Genomic DNA, 21,229 nt, shown 5'->3' with positions numbered 1-21,229 from the left:
ACACTGACTCACTGTGGGACCGTTAGCTTGATGCGAGAAGCCGAGACCCCGGGCCTCTCGTGGAGACCTGAGCAAGTCACCGAAGCTTCCGTCAGATTCCTGGACTAGGAGAGGATCATGTGAGGAGTAAAGAGCCCACACGAAGATGCCTGGCCGGGAGCAAGTGCGCGGGCATCGCTGCTGTAACCTGCAGACGCAGGATCCACGTGGTGCGTGGGACCACCCTCTGCTGATGCATCACACCTGACAGCGTTGCTCTGGGTGTGTAAGGTTTTTATCAAACACACACACTCCAAGCAGGAAGTCAGTCTGGTTTAATCCATGATGGCTTTTTTCAGGATAGGAGATTCACATGCAAGAGAAGAAAAGACTACAAATGCCCAAAACATGGGTCCAGAACTTTGGCTCATTCACAAGTTCTCTTGGGTCACAGGAAATGCCACTGAAGAAGCTGCTTTTGTGTTTAAAAAAAAAAAATCATACATAAAGTTACAAAATCCTACTGAAGATATATGCACATCATAAGGTCCTTAGGTGAACACAGAAGGCACGTCTCACCCCTCATGGGTCAGGTGTCCAGAAGTACATTGTCCTGAGGGCCTGGGAGCCACTCACCTGCCGACGGCCCTGGGGAGAGAGGATTGGGCTGGGCCTGCCCAGCTGCCCAGGCGCTGTCGCTGCCACTTGTCACTTGGAGCCCTCAATCTTTTGGACCTGGTGAGCTAGTCTACAAGCTCTGCTTTGAAAGAGTCATACATCCAGAATAGGCAGGTCACCTGAAGTCATGGTCATGGTCTCCAAAAGTGTGAGGTGGGCAATGGGACCTACTCTCTCCTAGGTCACATGGTAAAGGCTAGTTTTCTCCCTGCTTCAAGAATGAAGAGGGAACTGGTGCGCCTTGAACAAAAGAATTTTTGGAAGGATCATTCCTGACAAAGTGCCTGGCGTGAGCAGGGGCCCCAGCCGCAGACGGAAACCACTGGGGCCCAGGGCTTGGCCCTGTGGCAGTCTTTATCTTGCTTCTCTCCCCCACACCCGCCACAGCATGAAGGGCCCCCTGTGATGGGGTAACAAGGCTCTATCTGCTCTGTCCCCCGTGCTTATTTTTGGCAGAGAGGTTAAAGGGCTTAAGGTTGTGGGGGCAGAAATGAGAAAGGGCGGAATATTCACAATGCTCTCACAGCAGAGAGGCTGGCAGTGCTAAGCCAAGGGGTGCCACTGTGAATACGGGGCTCAGGAATGTTGCCTGGGGCTGTAAGGAGGCCTGCTCCGTCAGCAGCTCCCACTGCTGCTCGAGAAATCACAGCCTCCCTCCCCACACGCTTCCCTGGCCACACTCTGGCCGGCCTGGTCAAAAGGTGCGGGAGTGGAGGCCTGCGTGGCTCAGGTGCCAGGGCAGGGCAGGTCTTCAGTCGGAGTCAGAGTCGGAATTCTCTTCTGAAAGGAAAGCAGAGAGGACGCTTGGCAGGAGTTCTGGGGCCAGTGGTACTGAGAGCCGACTCCAGGGAGGCGCTGTCAGCTGGAACCCTGGGCTCAGGCCACAACAGCTGATGGTGGTGTCCGCTTGGTGTGGGGACTATGAGTGCCTGGGACCCTCTAGGCTGCAGCAGAAGGGAGGCGGGGAACCCAGATGCCCCTTCCTCTGGGGCCCCAGGCCCTCCCAAATCTGCCTGGCTGTTCTCACTGCAGGTGGCAGGCTTGTACCTCTGCGCTCCGCCCCCCGGCGCCGCCCCCCAGCCTGCAGTGGGGCTGGCTGTTGTCCGAGAAACTAAAACATACTGGAAAAGCAGGAAGCTTGTTTTTAGCCATTTCAGTCTCCCCTGCCCCAGAAGTTTCAATGTCACCTGCCTGGGACAGCAGGCCCTCAGTGGAAAGATGCCCCGCGAAACCCCCCTTGTCTCTGTCCAGCCCCATGTCACTGCTGATCCTCACAGGGCATGACCACCTGTTCCAGAGAAGCACCTCACCTGGACGGGGCACCTGCCCTTTACAGTCTGTGGTCCTCACTCCCCCGTCCCATTTATTTTGCCCGCACACTCCTACACATCTATCAAAACCCAGCTCTAGAGTCACCTCCACAGCCTCCAAGCTGGCCCGTAGGAGGGGTGCTCCCTCAGCTGCTTCATCCCCCGCTGTGAGCTCTCGTTTTGCTGTTATAGTTGACGTCCACTCGGGTTCCTCCTGCTCCCTGTTTGTGCCATGTTTGTACACCACCACTCTGTCTCTGGGTCTGATTCCTGCCCTCTCAATTCCCTGAGGGCAGGCAGTTAGCCTGCCCATCTGCACATCCCTATGGCCCAGCACATGGCAGCCTCAGCAGGTGTTTAGGTCAACAGATGCTGACAGAAGGGCTGGGAGGGATCGGGGACACCAGGCTTGGGGGGAGGAGTTGTGCTGAGCCAAACATCCGATTTACTCACTTGCAAGGAGCTGACATCTGTCTGTCCATTTAAAGCCTGCCTGGGGGTTTGAAGAGGGACGGGCAGGTGAACAGCTTGGGCCCTCCATCCTAGATGGGCTCCTGGGCTTCCCTGCATTTCTGTGTTGGAGCCTCTCCAGGTCCCGCCCCTCTGGGCAGGGACCTTTACCTCCTCTGATGGCCTCCCCGGGCAGGAAAGCCCCAGGCTGTGGCTGAGGAAGCCCTGAGAGATCACAATCTCCCAACTGGCTTGGTCCCTCTGGGCATGTCCCTCAAGGGCCCCCCTGTGCTGCACATGCACCCCAAGGATGTGACGTGTTGGTATGGGTGCTGTTGCAGATGGAAAAACCAGCCATCCAGCTTGCAGGGTTTTTCTTTCTTTTTAAGTTAGGTAATGGCACAACAGCCATTCTGAGCTGAAGGATGGCTGGAGGTGGCCAGAAAGTCTGTGGCACTTTTCCCTGAATATAAAAAATATCCATCCTTGGATAAAACAAGCCCAAGCTGCCCTGTATTTGCCTGGGTGCTGTGGATAAGAGCTTGGCTTGCTGGTCTTTAAGCTGGGGGGCAGGCAAGACTGGAGACTGGGGGGCTACTCTGGGACCGGTGGCCATCCTGCAGCCCAGTGGACAGCGTCCAGGAGTGGTGTCATGAGGCGAGGACGTGCCGGGGTGCCCTCAGCATGCCCTTCCTGGAGAGGCTGAAGCCCCAGAGGGGACCAGTTTTATCATCAGTGCCACATGAAGAGATATTAGAACCAGGCTGTGAACACACTTCCTGCCCGTGAGGAGAGAGGAAATGCTCTTACTCCAGCCTTAAACTAGCCAAGTGCCCCCAAGGGAGGGCAGGGTCCCCGCAGCTCGTTCCAGGTGACGAGCCCAGTTCGCTGGTAGAACCCACAGGGTGGCCACCCACCTTCTGCCTTGTCAGCTGTGGTCTCGTGTGCGGAGTCCCCTTGTTTGAGGAATTTGGCCACATTGTTAAAGATCAGGTAGAAGTCAATGGCAAACACAATGGTGGCAAAGAATCCAAACACCTGGGGGAGACAGGGGTGGGGCGGACGGTATGTGTCAGCAGGAGCGGGGGGCCTGGGAATGGGGAAGGCTGCCCCGGGCAGCTGCCGCCCCGTCCCCATAGCCTGTCTTCATCTGCTTGGATAAGCAGCTCAGAATGGCGAGCACAGACCCCTCCCGTTAATGACAGATAGGAAATCGAGCTGTTAATTTGGTTTGGCCAACAGCCTTTCCAAATTCTGAGCAAAGTAAGTCTTTAACCAGAGGACTGTGGCGTTGCTGAGATCCATGATGAAAGGCCAAGGTACCTCAGCAGAAGTAGACTGTGCCCAAGGAGCTAGAAGGGGAACCCACTTAGGAGTGGGGTGAACGTGAGTGGGGAACCCCCCTTCCCAGAGGTTGGGGAGCAACTCACCCCGGCTGCTTTGGAAGCCCCATCTGGGTATTTGGCCACGGCTGTGATGGAGATGGCGAAGTAGATGAGGGCTGCCGTGACACAGCGAAGGAAGTCCTGGGGAGACAGGGGTGCAGTCGCACGGCTGTGAGCTCCCTGGCGTGGGGCACACAGCATGGGAAGGCAGTCGTGGGGAGCTGAGGCAGGGGAGAGGGGCTCAGAAGGGCAGTGTGTGCCAAGGACAGGGCTGGAATCCCACTGTCAGATCCGGGACACAGGCTGGTCCCCAGACCAGCATCCATGCACTCCACCTTCCAGGCCCCACCTGAACGCCCTGGTCCTCCTACAAACTCTACTCCTGCCCTGTCCAGGTGCTCCCTGCCTGCCTTTCTCTGACAGGTGGACAACAGGGTATGGACCAGGCTGCAGCCCACCCTGGGGCCTGGCCCAGATGCAGATCGCCCCATCTGGTGGGGAGCGAGAAGTTGGAAACCTTGTCACCCGCTCCCTCTGGCTCTCCAACAGTGAGATCTGGTCACCGGCCTTGCTATGCCACATGCTTGTGGCAGATCCATTTTTGTACCATGGTTTGCACCTACTGATCCCTAAAATGGAGACAGGGGAGAAAGCTGCAGACCAGGGTTCAAGTGTTTCAAGTGTACCTTTGCTGTCCCTTCTGACTCATTTCATACAGCAAAGTCCAGGGTGGGTTTCTGGGCCTTCCCAGGTGATAAAATGAGTTGCCAGATGGCTGAGATCTGGGGGAGCCCTGCAAGTCCTCAGTTAACCGGCCCTGCCCCCTATGGAAATGGCTAGAATTCCTGCAGACGAGGCTCATTCCGAAAGGCCCAGCGGGGAGCACCAGCGCCACCTGATGGCCAAGGGAGAGAATGCCACCTGGGTTCACAGCCTCACAGAGGGACCCTGGAGGCCCAGGAGGTGGGCAACCTGCTCTGGGTCCCCTGGCTGCTGCATTGTGAGGCCTGGATCATCCAAGGCCAGACCTACCCAACAGGTTCCAACTAGCTCCAAGCGGCCTCCAGTGACTTGAAGGGAGGGTGAGGGCCAGCCAACCCCTTCCTCCTGGGGCCCCAGCCCTCACCATCATGGGCCAGCACAAGCCCTGCCACTTGTCGTTCAGCTGCATGGCATCAGCAAAGAGGAAGCAGAGGGCCAGCAGGAACTCCAGCAGGGGCGCCGTGAGGAAGGCAGATGCTGAGGACGCCACATAGCAGACGAAGATGATGAACGAGAGACCCTGGGAGGCGAGGGAGGGAGAGGTCAGGGGCTGTGCACAGCCCCACCCTGCAGGCAGGAAGAGAGGTGGCTCCAGCAGGGAGTGACCTGCCCAGGTCTGCAGCCGCAGGATTAGAACCCACACGGTGCTGCCCCAGTGCCTCTGGGCATGGCCCTGCACCCAGACTCAGGCTAGCTCCCAGCCAGGACCCAATGAGGAAGCCCCAGCCTCTCACGGCGTCCAGTCCCCCTGAAGGCCACCTCCCCGCCACCCACCTCTGAGGCTCTGTGGCAGAATCCACCCAACCCAGATGGTGCTCCACAGGAGAGAATCAAACCTATGCCCTCTCAAAGGCAGTCAACTAAGCAAGAGCCAGTTTCAGAAAATTACACCCAAAACTCAAGATCTGCTTTTCAATGAATGAAGAATTTACATGAAAAACAGGACACAAATCTGGCACTTTACTTAATAATATGCCTGCTGAAGTATTCAAGAGTTGAAACATACCAATGTCTGCAATTTACTTTGGATGCACCAAAAATAAAACGGATTGGACTCCTCTGGTGGTACAGTGGGTAAGAATCTGCCGGCCAATGCAGGGGACACTGGTTTGACCCCTGGTCCAGGAAGACTCCACATGTCAAGGAGCAACTGAGCCTGTGTGTGCTGCAACTACTGAAGCCCATGCACCAACAGCCTGTGCTCCAGCAACAAGCAAAACCACAATAAGAAGCCCATGCACCACCATGAAGAGTAGCCTCTGCTCGCCACAACTAGAGAAAGCCGGCGAGCAGCAACAAAGCCCCAGTGCAACCAAAAATAAATTATAAAAAATTTAAGAAAGTGGACTTATGGACAGAGAGATATGTGAGAGGGGCTTCCCTGATTGCTCGGTTGGTAAAGAATCCACCTGAAATGCAGGAGACCCCAGTTCGATTCCTAGGTCGGGAAGATTCTGCTGGAGAAGGGATGAATAGGCTACCCACTAGAGTATTCTTGGGCTTCCCTTGTGGTTCAGCTGGTAAAGAATCTGCCTGCAATGTGGGAGATCTGGGTTCGATCCCTACGTTGGGAAGATCCCCTGGAGAAGGTAACAGCTACCCACTCCAGTATTCTGGCCTGGAGAATGCCATGGACTGTATAGTCCATGGGGTCGCAAAGAGTCAGCCAGGTAGCAAAGAGATATGAGAGAAAATAAGTAGCAAATAAGGCAACGTGTTACCAACTGTATAATTGGTGGGCATATGTTTTTGCTGTATATTTTCAAATTTTCATAATAAGGAAAAAACATCCAGAGGGAGAGGGAGTGGTAACTGACACTGCATGCCCTGCTGCATCACTGGTCCAGCCTTTGTGAAAGGAGGGGCAAGGTGTCATGAGGAACTGACTGAGAATGAGATGTTCGCTGCAGCCTTTGCAACTGGTGCTGGAGGATGCTGAGGCCTGTCAGCTCTGCAGACCATGCACTGGGAAGTGCAGACGGGGTTGATGGGGCTGTTCACAGGGCCAGGGCTTGACGAGGCTTGTGAGAGCTCCTCACCACCACCCGTGCACCCAGTGCCGTTGTTCACAGCCCACTTTGCAGGTGAGAAGAGTGAGGTTCAGAGAGATGAAGTGGCTCGCTCAGTGTCATACAGCTAATAAAAGAGCATCAGAATTTGAACTCTGGTCTGGCTGACTCCACGTGTGGAGTTCTTAAGCAATCCTGCTCCGTGGTTGCTGGCTCTTTTCCATCCTGCTTTCGGTCACTCTGGCTGGGTTTGAGCACATCCATGGCTGAGTAGCTCAGAGCGGGGCCTGGGGGGCTTGGTAGGGATGACACCCAGATGCCCCTCAGGGGGCACCATGGTGACTTCAGACGAAAGCTGCGGAACACGGGCGTCTGCTCTGAACATGACAACGGAGGTAGCTGAGCCCAGCTTGAACAGATGGGAAACTAAGGCACAGAGATGTGCTGAGAGGCTGCTGGGGCCTCCCAAGAACACAAGGCCACGGGACTCCGGCCCAACCCTATCCTCTACTTCCTGTGCCAAAGGCTGTTATCTGTGGCCCTCATTTTCCTTTCCCCTCCCCCCAGAGCCTGATTCTGGGGATCCCCCTTTTGATTCTGTTCCTCATTCCCTGGAGTCCTGGTGGCAACTTCCTCCTCCTTCCTGCCCATGTCAGCCTCCCACTTGCTTGGGCCTGGGGGCAGCCGGAGGTGACCTGAGGATGCAGGAGTGATCTCAACTGGCTCCCCTTGCCTCTTCAGTGCCCATCCCTCATCCGTCCTTCCTCCCCTCTTCATCCACCTGGACCTAGGATCTTGGTGCCCAGTTTTGCCAAGGGCCTCCTCTACGCTCTGGCCACCCGTCCTCACCCATGAGGAGGGTCTGAGCCGGGTGTGTTTGGGGTCCCCTCAGTGGGCCGTGGACTCAAGGCTTCTCTCCACAAATGTGGCTCCTATCAGTCTGCAAAGTGGCCAACCAGGAGGTGACTCCCAGCAGTGTGAGCTGAGTCCACGATTGGGGTGCCTCATGTGGGGAGTTGGACAGGTGCTGGCCTTGTGACCTCTGAGCTGACCCCAGAGGCAGAGGAGGTGGTAGGACCGACGCCTGCCATCTGCCCCCTGAGAGCCCAAAGGAGAGGTGGGGACAGAGTCCTCCTCCCTCTGATCCCTCCTGTTCTCAACCATGCTGTCACCTGACTCGCAACTGATCTAGGTCAAATCCCCTAGACGCTGGGACCTCAGCTTTCCCATCTGCAAAGTGGGAATAATGACAGGGGTTATCAAATTGCTGGAGATCTAAGTAACAAGTGTGTCTGTCTCATCCCGCCTCCCCGCTAGGCGTCTTCCTTCTCTCCCCTCCACGGAGGCCCAGATCCAACCCCCAACCCCACAGGCCGACAGTGCGAGGGGTTTTCAGAGTGTCCCAAAGACAAAGGGCTGACGGGCCTGGGTGTGGGGTGCGGGAAGAAGGAAGGAGCTCAGCGAGGGTGGGACGGCGGGGGCTGGGTCCCAACGAGGGCGGGCAAGGGGCGGGGGATGAAGTCATCTCCCCCGGCCGCCCCTCCGCAGTCTGGGTGGGGGTAGGCTCCTGCGCGCCCCCCAACCTTGTGGCCCGGGCCGCACCCAATCCCGGGGGGTCCCCCCTCCCGGCTGGCGGGACTCCACTCTGGCTTCCACCCAGCAACTCGAGGCCAGGACGGTCCTCCCTGCGCCCGAGGAAGTGAGCCAAGGAGCAGTGGGCCCACCCTGGGTCGCAAAGGGCCGATGCCTCCCGGACCCCGCCGGGGCGTGGCGGGAGGTTTTGCGGAGCGGGGTGCCCGTGAGGGAGGCCTGAAGATGCGGGGACGCAGCCCGTCCCAGGGGCCCAGAGAGGGCGGAGGCGCCGGAGGTCACACAGCGCCGGGCTGGGCTCCCCGGGGTCCGGCCGCCGAGTCCGTGAGCCCCCTCCCCGGTCTCCCCTGCGGCCCCCGCATCGCCTGCGACCGGCGCGCAGCTCAGCTTCAACGAGCCCATCCCAAACGGGAGAAGTTTGCCCAACTCAGCCTAACTCTGCGGGGCTGCAGGCGGGGGCGGCCGCCGGGGGCTGGGCTCCGCCTGGAGGGGGCCGCGGGCGCCGCACTCACCGTCTCCGCCAGCAGGAGGCGGCCTTTGAGCGAGCAGAGGAAGTCGCGCGCCGGCAGGAGGGCGCGGAGCCCGGGAAGGGCCGCGCTGGGCTGGGAGCTGCCCGCGGGCTCGGGGTCCGGGTCGGGCTCCGGGTCTGGGGGCCACATGGCGGCGGCGGCGGCGGCCGATGCTGAGGCTCGGCCTCGCTCCCTCTCACCCTGCGCTCCGGAGGGAAGCGGAAACCCCGACTGTGCGGAAGGAGAGCGGGGCCAGACTCGCTGGGCGCGGGGGCGCATCCCTGCCGCTCCGCCCCCGCCCCGCCCCTCCTCCCTTCCTGTGCGCTCCTCGCCTCCTCGCCTGCAGCCGTCCTCCCCGAGTCCTGCCCCCTCCTCTCTTCTCTCCCCTCTTCCGCCCGCCTTCCTCCTCCTCCGCCCCTCCTACCCCTCGGACCTCGGCTGCCCGCACTCCTGCAGCCCGCGCTGGCCGGGGGCTTCCTCAGAACCCCGCCTTCTCCCCTCACCCCTGTCCTGGCGGCCGGAGACCTTCTTATTGCCGCCCCCAACACTCCGTCGGAGCTCTCAAACCACCCCTCCTTGCCCAGAAGATTGTCGGCTTTCGCTATCTCCCGTCTAACTTCCTGCCCATGCGCGCTGGGGACCCAGGAACTTAGGCCTTCAAAGAGCGAGACTACTGTCTTGTCTTCCTGCGGCTTTGACCCCCGCGGTCAGCTCCCTGCCCCACTCCCTGTCTCTCTCCGCTGGCCACCCCACCCCTCTTTGGCCTGCCCAACCTCCTGGAGTTTCTTCCTTGGCTGCCCCAGCCCTGGATTCGGCACTCCCCCCCCCCCCCCCCAACGCATCTTCATCCTGGGAGGACTCCCATACTTAGACCTCGGAGCCCCAGCCCCTACACAGCACACACACTTGTCTCCATGGAGTTCAGTGTGACCAAAATCCCGCCCAAGACATTCTTAATACGCCTGAGCCTCTGCAATGGGCTGTGCCAATTGCCCTTCTACCCCTAAGAGCCAGTGACCCGCCCATCTTCACCTCCTAAAGCTTTCTTGTATCTCTGTCCACGTCTTAACCACTACAGCCTCCACTAGACTTGAGACAACTCCTGTCTCCTTCCTGGACTGTTGTGAGGGTGTCTTTTCTTTTCTTTTTTACTTTTTTGGCGTGTGGGATCTTAGTTCCACACCCAGGGATTAAACCCACACCGCCTGCATTGGAAAACAGTCTTAACCGCTGGACCACCAGGGAAGTCCTGTGAGGGTGCCTATAGGGGGCCTCTCTGCTTCCTCTCTTCGGAGACAGAGGGATGCTTAAGTCATCCATGACAGTTGCTTCCATGTCCTCACCTGCAAAGACCTTGATAGCTTCCCATCTTGCTTGTGGTCTTGGTATAGAGTTAAAACAGCCCCTTGCTACCCTTTCCTCTGTCTCTCCCACCTGTAGAGCTGATTATCTCCTCCATGCTACTTCTTGCAAAGGAATCTTTGTAAATGCTGACCCCTCTGCCTGGAATCAGATAACAAAGAAGAGAAATGTTATCTGATTAACTCTTTATTCTTCTGTGATCATAACCACATTGTCACTGTCTCAAAGGAGACTTCCGGACCTTCCCAGCTAGGTAAGAGTCATTGAGTCATTTATTTATTCATTCCACACCAGTCTAGAAGCCCAAGAGGCAGGGAAACCCCAGATTTGTTTGAGGGGGCAGGGTGGGTGGGTAAAGGTGTCCAGAGAATCCTGAGTAAGATGATTCTTGGTAATAAACGAGTGGCTGGTTCAAAGAGCAGCCAAGCAGCCTGTGTAGAAGAAAGGACTGAGCTAAGAGCTGGGGGGAGAAGATGAATCAGACAAGAGGAGGAGCCAGACTGTAAGAGACCAGGCCTTGGGGTTTAGATTTTACTCCAAATTCTCTGGGAGGTGGTCAGGTGAAGATTAGAATAGAGGATGACCTGGTTCTGATCTGTGTTAATTAAACACTACTCAACACTAACTCAGTAAGAAGAAGACAATCCAATTTAAAGAATGGGCCAAAGACTTGAACAGACAATGCAACAAAGGTATGTGAACATCCAAGAAGCACATGAAAAGATGTCCAATATCATTAGACATCTTGGAATGTGAATTAAAGCCATAATGAGATCACATTGTATTATACACCCATCAAAATGGCTTTGTAAAAGGGGATGCTGCTATTTAAGTGCTGGTGAGGATGTGGACCAACTGGAACTCTCAGACACAGATAAGGGTGGAAATTGTTACCCCCACTTTGGAAGACAGCTTGACAGTTTCTTAAAAAGTTAAACAGAGGAATGGATACAGAAGATGTGGTACATATATATAGTGGAATACTACTCAGCCATAAAAAGAATGAAATAATGCCATTTGTAGCAACATGGATGGACCCACAAATTATCACACTGAACAAAGTAAGAAAGAGAAAGACAAATATCTTATGATATCACTTTTATGTGGAGTCTAAAATACGGCAGAAATGAACTTGTTTATGAAACAGAAAAGACTCAGACATAGAGAACAGGCTGGTGGTTGACAAGGGGGTGGAGGAGAGATGGATTGGGACGTTGGGATTATCTGATGCAAACTATTATATATAGAATAAATAAACAAGAAGGTCCAACTGTATAGCACAGAGAACTATATTCAATATCCTTTAATAAAGTATAATGGAAAATAATATGGAAAAAATATATATGCCTGTATAACTGAATCACTTTCCTGTACAGCAGAAAAACATTGTAAAATAACTTTATTCAATTAAATAAAAAACTTAAAAAAAAAAGTTAAACAGAGATCTGCTATATGACCCAGCCATTTACCCAAGAGAAATGAAAGCATACATCTCTACAAAGGCTTGTAGACGGATGTTTATGGTAGGCCTATTTTTAATAGCTCCCACTGGAAATCACCCATGGTCCATCAGCAGGTAAAGGAATAAACTAACCATGGGATGTTTATGCAATGGCATACTTCTCAGCAATAAAAAGAAATAAATGATTGACACATGCAGCAACATGGATGCATTTTGCAAATATTGTGTTGAATTAAGAAAGTCAGACCCAAAGGGATGATACTTTTGAATCAATTTTTGTGAAATTTTAGTACAAGTGAAACAAACCTATGGTGACAAGAGTCAGATCTGTGGTTACCTGGGGGCATGAGGAAGCTTTCTGGGGTGCTGGAAATGTTCTTTATTTTGACTGGAGTGATGGTTTTACAAGAGCTTATATTTGTCAAAACACACCAAACTGTACACTTAAAATGGGAGCATAGGATTTCATGTAACTTATATCTCTTATACTGAAGGGGTTCTGAGGAAAAAGAAAATATAGGGACTGAGTAGATTGGCTGAGACGGCCCAGGAGAGGGCAAGCAGAGACAGGTGGGTGCCCTTGCGTGGGGTGACCTGTGACCACTGTGCATCCCCCGGCAGGCTCTGAGCTTCCCAGGGGCCTGTCGTCGTGGCCCGCCCCATCCCAGAACCCGTCACACAGGATGCACTAAGAAATGTCAGCTGTTGAATGAAGTGGGGTGGCCCTTCTCCTTTTATATTCTTTGTGTAAGGAATATTTTCTCCTTCCCTTATTTATCTTATTCTTCAGGTTATAATTAAATACTATCATGCTTAATTTTGTTGGTTACACAGTTCCATCTTTAGCCATTAGGACCTATCTCCTTCAGGTGGGAGCCTCTATATCTAACATGCCCCATGTACTTTCCCCCCTACTTCCTCTTTTTTTGGGGGGGCCATGTTGAGAAGCATGTGGATCTTAGCTCCCCCGCCAGGGATCTAAGCTGCAGTGACCCCTGCAGTGAAAGTGTGAAGTCCTAAGCACTGAACTGTCAGGGAAGTCCCATCCATGTTCTTATTTCCTGATGTTATAAGATGCTTCGGGTTTATTTTATATTCTCCCCATCCCAATCCTAGAATCAACTGTTCTTCTAAGAAGCTAAAAGTGCTTTTTAGTGGAGAATGGTGTTTAGCAACCGAGATCTCTTGGGACAGTCTTAATTTGCATTTCTCTAGTTATGAGTGGATCAAACTTGAGTTTTTTACATGTGGAAGAGCCACTTGCATTTTCTTTTCTGAGAACCAACTTTACACATCCTTTGCATATTTTTCTATTAATTACTGGTTTAAAAAATTGGTATCTAAGAGTGTATATATTCAGGAAATTAATCTTGAATGTTAGTTATGAGTATTTTTTCTGGTTTGTCAATTGTCTTTTACTTGGCTTTTTTGCCACACAGGTTTTTTTCCTTTAGAACCTGCTGTTTTTCTCCCTGAATCTATAAATGTAGTGAATGACAGTATTAGGCTTCCTGATGCTCACCATCTTTACATCTGTGGGATGTGCCTTTCTTAGTCATGGTGTTTTTCCTCTTTTGATATGCTGCTGGATTCACTCTATTAGTACTTTACTTGGGATTTTGGCCAATTTTTCATAAATAGAATTGACCTCTAATTTTTGTTTCATTTTATTTTTTGTGTTATCCTTTATTTTGCTTGATGAAGAGATTTAAAGCCGTAATTTTTTTTCTCTGAGAATAATTTCAGATACATCCCCAAAATGTTGCTCTAGTTTTCAATCCATTTCCAGCTAGCTGGTTGTTTCAATTTCAAGTTCTTCCTTAATCCAAGAATAACTTTTAAAAGGTGTTTTTAATTAGATAAATTTTGGACTGTACTTTGTGGTTAGTTTCTAATTTTATTTATTTTATTCAGAGACTAGTTCTATATGTTCTGCTTTTTATAATTTGTACTTGTGTCCTAATAGTCAGTTTTTGTAAATGTTCCATGAGTATTTAAGAAGACTGCATATTGAATACAGACACAGACGTAGAGAATGGACTTGTGGACACGACCAGTGGCAGGGAGGGAGGAAAAGGTGGGACGAACTGAGAGAGTAGTATTGATGTATGTACACCACCATGTGTAAAACAGAGAGCTGGTGGGAAGCTGCCACGTAACACAGGGAGCTCAGCTTGGTGCTCTGTGATGAGCTGGATGAGCTAGGATGATGAGCTAAGGTGGGATGGCGGTGAGGGTGGGAGGGGAGCTCAAGAGGGAGGGGATATATGTATACATATATATACATAGTTGAAGCTCACAGGCCTTGAGAGTGAGGGCTGTGGTTGTGGTGCACAGGCTTAGTTGCTCGGCAGCATATGGAATCTTCCCGGACCAAGGACGGAACCTGTGTCCCCTACATTGGCAGGCAGATTCTTATCCACTGCACCAATGGGAAAGTCCAGTTTTACTCTTTTTTGAGAATGTCTTTATTTTGCTTTCCTTGATGAAAGATAATTTCACTGGATATAGTATTCTGGATTGGCAGTTAATTTCTTTCAGCACTTGAAAAATGTGCCACTTCCTTCTGGGTTCCATAGTCTCTCATGAGAAATCCTCAAACATTCAAATTCTTGTTTTCCTAAAAGTAGTGCATCATTTCCCTCTGGCTGCTTTCAAGATTTTTTTTTCTTTATTTTTAGTTTCAAACAAGTTATGATGTATCTGGGCATGGATTTTAAAAATTTATTCTATTTGGAATTTGCTGAGCATGAAATTGTAAATTTATGTCTTTTGCCAATCTGGGGAAGTTGTCAGCCATCACTTTTTCAATTTTTTCTGCCACACTTTCTCTTCAGTTCAGTTCAGTTCAGTCACTCAGTCATGTCTGACTCTTTGTGACCCCATGGACTGCAGCACAGCAGGCCTCCCTGTCTATCACCAACTCCCAGAACTTGCTCAAACTCATGTCCATTGAGTCGGTGACACCATCCAACCAACTCACCCTCTGTCATCCCCTTCTACTGCTTTCAATCTTTCCCAGCATCAGGGTCTTTTCCAATGAGTCAATTCTTCACATCAGGTGGCCAAAATATTGGAGCTTCAGCTTCTGCATCAGTCCTTCCAATGAATAATCAGGACTGATTTCCTTTAGGATTGACTGGTTTGATCTCCTTGCAGTCCAAGGGACTCTTAAGAGTCTTCTCCAACACCATAGTTCAAAGCCATCAATTCTTTGGTGCTCAGCTTTTTTTTTTTTTTTTGGTGCTCAGTTTTCTTTATGGTGCAACTCTCACATCCATACATGACTACTGGAAAAACCATAGCTTTGACTGCACGGACCTTTGTTGGCAAAGTAATATCTCTGCTTTTTAATATGCTGTCTAGTTGGTCATAGCTTTTCTTCCAAGGAGTAAGCATCTTTTAATTTCATGGCTGCAGTCACCATCTGCAGTGATTTTGGAGCCCGAGAAAATACTCTCACTGTTTCCATTGTTTCCCCATCTGTTTGTCATGAAATGCTGGGACCGGATGCCATGATCTTAGTTTTTTGAATGTTGAGTTTTAAGCCAGCCTTTTCACTCTCCTCTTTCATTTTCATCAAGAGACTCTTCACTTTCTCTTCTCCTTCTATTTATACAAATGTTGGACCTTTTGGAATTATCTCTAATGTCCCTGAGACACTCTTCTTTTTTTGTTTATCTTTTTACTCCCTTTTGTGAAACATAATTGTTTCTACTGAACTTTTTGCAAGTTCACTGACTCTTCTGTTATCTCCTCCAATCTTCTATTAAGCCCATTCAGTGAGTTACATATTTTGATTATTGTTATAAGTTTGAAAATTTCCTCTTCTTTTTAAAAAAATCTTCTATTTCTTCTCTAAGACTTTCCATTTATTTCATGTATTATTATAGCATGGTTATAATGTTCTCTCTAAAATCTTTGTCTAATCCTCCTAACATTTGTGTTATTCTTAGAATTATTATCTGTTGATTGCCTTTTCCTTCATGAGACATTGTCTGGTTCTTCATACATCAAGTATGTGAATGTAACAAATGCCAGTGACTTGTTCACTTTAGAATGGTTAATTTTATATTATGTAAACTTTACCTCAATAAAAATTTTAAATAGTCCTTTTTAAAAAGGAAAAAGTACTGATACTATGCATTGACAAAAGTTGAAAACATGCTAAGTGAGAGAAGGAGACACAAAAGGTCACATATTGTATGACTCCATTTACATGAAATACCCAAAGTAGTCAAATCCATAAAAACAGAAAGGAAGTTAGTGGTTGCCAGGGGTTGGGAAGAGGAAAGAATGGGGAATGATGCCTTAATGGGTACAGGGCTTCTTTTTGGAGTGATGAAATAATTCTGCAACTAGATCTGTGTTGATGGTTTCAGAACACTGTTCATGTACTAGATGTCACTAACGGTAAATTTTATGTGTATTTTACCACAGATTTCAAATTGATATGTCTAAGGCTGAAGTGCAGTTCTTTTTTCATTTTCTTCTTTTGCTTTTTTTTAATAAGCAAATAAAGGATTAGACAAAAGAAGTTTCTCTTAGAATTAAAAAAACCTTTTTTTGTTGTATTATCCGTTTTATTTTTTAAAAATTTATTTATTTTTGGCTGCTCATCGCTGTGCATGGGTTTTCTCTAGTTGCAGTGAGCAGGGGCCACACTTCAGTTGTTGCACAGGCCTCTCATTAGGTGGCTTCTCTTGTTGCAGAGCATGGGCTTCAAGGCTCATGAGCTTGGTAGTTATGGTGCACGGGCTTAGCATGTGTGGAATCCACAGCATGTGGAATCTTTCTGGACCAGGGATGGAATCTATGTCCCCTGCATTGGCAGTCGGATTCCCAACCACTGGGCCACCAGGGATGTCCTATGTTTTAATTAATTAATTTATTTTTTAGCAAATGTTTGTCAGTGGTAATCTTAAGAGTCATTACCTGGGGTGAAGGGGATGGAGATTTTTATTTGCTTTCTCACTTAATTGCTAATTCCCTCCAATTCTGAAGCTACTGCTTCATTGTCTTCTAATATTCAGGGTGACCTTTGATATTCCCTATTGTCCTCTTGTCTGTAACAAGAGACTTATTGTTTCTCTCACTCAAAACTTGAAGGATTTTCTTTCAGTCAGTTCAGTTCAGTTGCTCAGTCATGTCCAACTCTTTGCAACCCCGTGAACTGTAGCACACCAGGCTTCCCTGTCCATCACCAACTCCTGGAGCTTCTCAAACTCATATCCATTGAATTGATGATGCCATCCAACCATCTCATCCTCTGTCATCCCCTTCTCCTCCCACCTTCAATCTTTCCCAGCATGAGAGTCTTTTCCAATGAGTCAGTTCTTTGTATCAGGTGGTCAGCATCTATCTTTAGAGTTCCCATATTTCACCAAGAAATGTGATGTGAAGATCCTTTTCCAGTAAACTTGCTCACCACCAGGTGGCCCCTTTACATCAGAAGACTAGCTTTTTTATTAATATAACAATGTTTTCCTATTGTTTCTTTGTTTTCTCCCCCCTCCCCCACCTTTTTTTTTTTTTTTCCCTGTTCACACCTTCTGGTATCTCTTTTAGATGATTGTTGAACCTCTTGAATTTATCCTCCCTGTCTCTCTTAAGTTCTTCTAAAATAATCTCTGGCTTTTTTGCTTTACTTTCTGGGAAATTTCCTGGACTTAATTTTTCCAGAGCACTGATCTTCCATTGCATCCAACCTTTCTGTTTAATTTAAAAATGTTCCTCCCACCCCCCAGAAAAACTACTGTTAGCTTGTTGCCCTTTTACACTCTTTTTTTTTTAAATTAAAAAATGAGTTTCATCAGTTATTGAATTTTATGTTAATAGAATTATGCAGTATGTACTTTTTTGTATCTGGCAACTTTTGTCCAACATTTCATGAGATTCATCCTTATTGCATACAGCTGTTGATGCTTTATGGCAATCATCGTGTGACTAGACCACAGCTTACTCATTCTAATGTTACTAGTGTTTTGGCTAGTCTCTTGTTTGGGGCTATTATGAATTGTGTTATTAGGCTAGTCAATGCCTTTGTGGTAAATAAATATTTTCTGTTGAACATATGCTTAGGCGGGGAATTGCTGAAGTTTTTTGGGGGGAGTATGAAAAGTGAAAGTGTTAGTCAGTCAGTTGTGTCTGTTGCTTTGCGTTCCCACCAGGCTCCTCTGTCCATGGAATTCTCCAGGCAGGAACACAGGAGGGGTTACCCATTCCCTTCTCTGTGTATATAAATACTCAATAAACATTCATTGACATGCTTTGGAAAATGTACAAAAAAATTAATACCCAATCAACTGAGATATTTGGTGGAAAAAAACAGATTTTCATATCCTTTACAGTCTTTCTTGTTTTATGGACACAGCATCCATATTTCTTCTTTTTTTAAAATATTTATTTGGCAGTGCTGGATCTTAGTTGCGACATGCAAGATCTTTAGTTTCAGCATGCAAACTCTTAGTTGCAGAATATGGAATCTAGTTCCCTGACTAGGGATTGAACCCTGGCTCTCTGCATTGGGAGTTCCAAGTCTTAACCATTGGACCCCCAGGGAAGTCCCCATTTTTATTCTGAATGTACTCGATAGGATTTTTCAGAATTGCTACTAGTTCCATAGGTGATATGCGCACTCCCAGGCTGTTCCTGGCAGATACCTGGTGTGGTTTTGCTCTGAAGGGGCATCTTCCTGCAATCTCTGGTGACCACATCCTTGACTTGGGGTCCTTTTTTCAGCAAGACAAGTGGCTGCCAGTGTATTGTACCTTCTCTGATTGGGTGTGGAAAAATGTGCTTCCGAGAGCCACTGCCAGGGGTTGAGAGGACTGGCTACACAGAGAAGTTTAGGAAGGTCCACCCTTTTCCATTGGATTATGACCACATTCATATTTATCTTAAGCTTTTAAAATAATATTTACTTATTTAGCTGAGCTGGGTCTTGGTTGTGGCATGTGGGCTCTAGTTCCCTGACAGGGACCAAATGCAGACCCCTTTCATTGGGAGTGTGGAATCTTAGCCTCAGGACCACCAGGGAAGTCCCTAGCTTATGCTTTTTGATAAAATTTAGCTATGATGAAACACACAGATCTTGAGTGTATAGTTGGATGTTTTGACAAATGTATATACCTGTGTAACCAGTTCCTCCAATTAAGATATAAAGCTTTCTCATGCTCCCAAAAGCTCCTTCCTGCCCCTTTGTAATCTGTCTCCATTCTCCACCTCCTGAGGGAACTACAGTTTCCATTTCTTTCACTATATTTTTCCTTGTTCTTTTTTTTTTTCCATTTATTTTTATTAGTTGGAGGCTAATTACTTTACAGTATTGTAGTTGTTTTTGCCATACATTGACATGAATCAGCCATGGATTTACATGTGTTCCCCATCCCGATCCCCTCTCCCACCTCCCTCTCCACCCCATCCCTCTGGGTCATCCCAGTGCACCAGCCCTGAGCACTTGTCTCATGCATCCAACCTGGGCTGGTGATCTGTTTCATCCTTGATAGTATACTTGTTTCAATGCTGTTTTCTCTGAACATTCCACCCTTGCCTTCTCCCACAGAGTCTAAAAGTCTGTTCTGTACATCTGTGTCTCTTTTTCTGTTTTGCATATAGGGTTATCATTACCATCTTTTTAAATTCCATATATATGCGTTAGTATACTGTATTGGTCTTTATCTTTCTGGCTTTACTTCACTCTGTATAATGGGCTCCAGTTTCATCCATCTCATTAGAACTGATTCAAATGAATTCTTTTTAATGGCTGAGTAATATTCCATGGTGTATATGTACCACAGCTTCCTTATCCATTCGTCTGCTGATGGGCATTTAGGTTGCTTCCATGTCCTGGCTATTATAAACAGTGCTGCGATGAACATTGGGGTGCACATGTCTCTTTCAGATCTGGTTTCCTCAGTGTGTATGCCCAGGAGTGGGATTGCTGGGTCATGTGGCAGTTCTAATTCCAGTTTTTTAAGGAATCTCCACACTGTTCTCCATAGTGGCTGTACGAGTTTGCATTCCCACCAACATCCTTGTTCTTTTTTTTATTGAAGCTAGTTGACTTACAATATTACATTAGTTTCAGGTGTATGTATTAAATGACTTAATATTTTTATAGGTTATACTCCACTTAAAATTATTATAAAATATTGGCTCTATCCCTTTTGTTGTAAAATATATCCTTGTAGCTTATTTATTTTATAAGCTTAAATTCCCTCCCTCTATCTTGCCCCTGGCCATGTCTCATACCCCAGTGGTAACCATTAATTTGTTTTCTCTATTGGGAGTCTGTTTTGTTACATTCATTCATTTTGAAATTTATTTTTTAAATTAATTAATTAGTTGTACTTTTGGCTGTGCTCAGTCTTTGTTGCTTTGCAGGCTTTCCCTAGTTGCATAGTTGCAGACAGCGGGAGTTGCTCTCTAGTTGAGGTGCACGGGCTTCTTGTTGTGGTGGCTTTTCCTGTTTCAGAGCACAGGCTCCAGGTGCATGAACCTAGTAGCAGCCGCTTGCTGGCTCTAGGGTGCGAGGGCTGGCTGGTTGTGGCTTGAAGGCCTTGGAATGTGCAGGCTTCAATAGTTGTGGCACACATGCTTAATTGCTCCTCGACACGGGGACTCTTCCTGGACGACGGATCAAACCTGTGTCCCCTGAGTTGACAGGTGGATTCTTATCCACTGTACCGCCAGGGAAGTCCTGTTTACTTTTTCAATTACACTGATAAGTGAAAACATACAGTATTTGTCTTTCTCTGACTTATTTTACTAAGCACAATATCCACTGTGCTATGTGCTTAGTCGCTCAGTCCTGTCCGATGCTTTTGTTTTTTATTATTTTTTTTTTATTGAAGGATAGCTGTCTGACTCTTTGCAACCCCATGGACTATAGCCTGCCAGGTTCTTCTGTCCATGGGATTCTCTAGGCAAGAATACTGGAGTGGATTGCCATGCCCTCCTCCAGGGATCTTCCCAACCCAGGGATCAAATGCAGGTCTCCCACACTGCAGGCAGATTCTTTACTGTCTGAGCCACCATGGAAGCCCTGATATCCACTATGTTGTTGTAAATAGCAAAATTTCATTCTTTTTATAGCTGAGTAATATTCCATTATGTGTATATATATGAGTGTGTGTGTATGTCTCTGTGTGTGTATACATAAATGTCTATTTAGACCTTTTCAGTTCAGTCACACAGTTGTGTCCAACTCTTTGTGACCCCATTGACTGCAGCATGCCAGGCTTCCCTGTCCATCACCAACTCCCAGAGCTTGCTCAAACTTATGTCCATTGAGTCGGTGATGCCATCCAATCATCTCAACCTCTGTCGTCCCCTTCTCTTCCTGCTTTCAATCTTTCCCAGCATCACAGTCTTTTCCAATAAGTCAATTCTTTGCATCAGGTGGCCAAAGTATTGGAGCTTCAGCTTCAGCATCAGTCCTTCCAATGAATATTCAGGACTGATTTCCTTTAGGATTGACTGGTTTGATCTCCTTGCTGTCCAAGGGACTCTCAAGAGTCTTCCCCAACACCATAGTTCAAAACCATCAATTCTTCAGCGCTCAGTTTTTTTTTTTTTATGGTCCAGCTTTCATGTCCGTACATGACTACTGGAAAAACCATAGCTTTGACTAGATGGACCTTTGTTGGCAAAGTAATGTCTTTGCTTTTGAATATGCTGTCTAGTTGGTCATAGCTTTTCTTCCAAGGAACAAGTATCTTTTAATTTCATG

General features: G+C 48.5%; 1 protein-coding gene across 2 annotated transcripts; it reads right to left on the bottom strand.

The window, feature by feature from the left end:
* Positions 1 to 297: 297 nt before the first annotated feature.
* On the bottom strand, positions 298 to 8,965 carry CMTM3 (CKLF like MARVEL transmembrane domain containing 3). Of its 2 annotated transcripts, XM_061138659.1 has the most exons (5): positions 8,676 to 8,949; positions 4,929 to 5,084; positions 3,848 to 3,943; positions 3,335 to 3,455; positions 298 to 1,437 (listed from the first exon to the last, which is right to left on the bottom strand). In XM_061138659.1, the coding sequence occupies exons 1-5, from the start codon at positions 8,820 to 8,822 to the stop codon at positions 1,409 to 1,411; spliced, it is 549 nt and encodes a 182-aa protein (XP_060994642.1). In that variant the 5' UTR covers positions 8,823 to 8,949; the 3' UTR covers positions 298 to 1,408. The 2 variants fall into 2 exon arrangements, with proteins under 2 accessions (XP_060994642.1, XP_060994643.1); XM_061138660.1 differs by lacking the exon at positions 3,335 to 3,455 and having other exon boundaries at positions 8,676 to 8,965.
* Positions 8,966 to 21,229: the final 12,264 nt, after the last annotated feature.

The sequence above is a fragment of the Dama dama genome, chromosome 4 (genome assembly GCF_033118175.1).
Source record: "Dama dama isolate Ldn47 chromosome 4, ASM3311817v1, whole genome shotgun sequence".
Lineage (NCBI taxonomy): Eukaryota > Metazoa > Chordata > Mammalia > Artiodactyla > Cervidae > Dama > Dama dama.
This window is presented reverse-complemented; position numbering and strand designations above follow the sequence as displayed.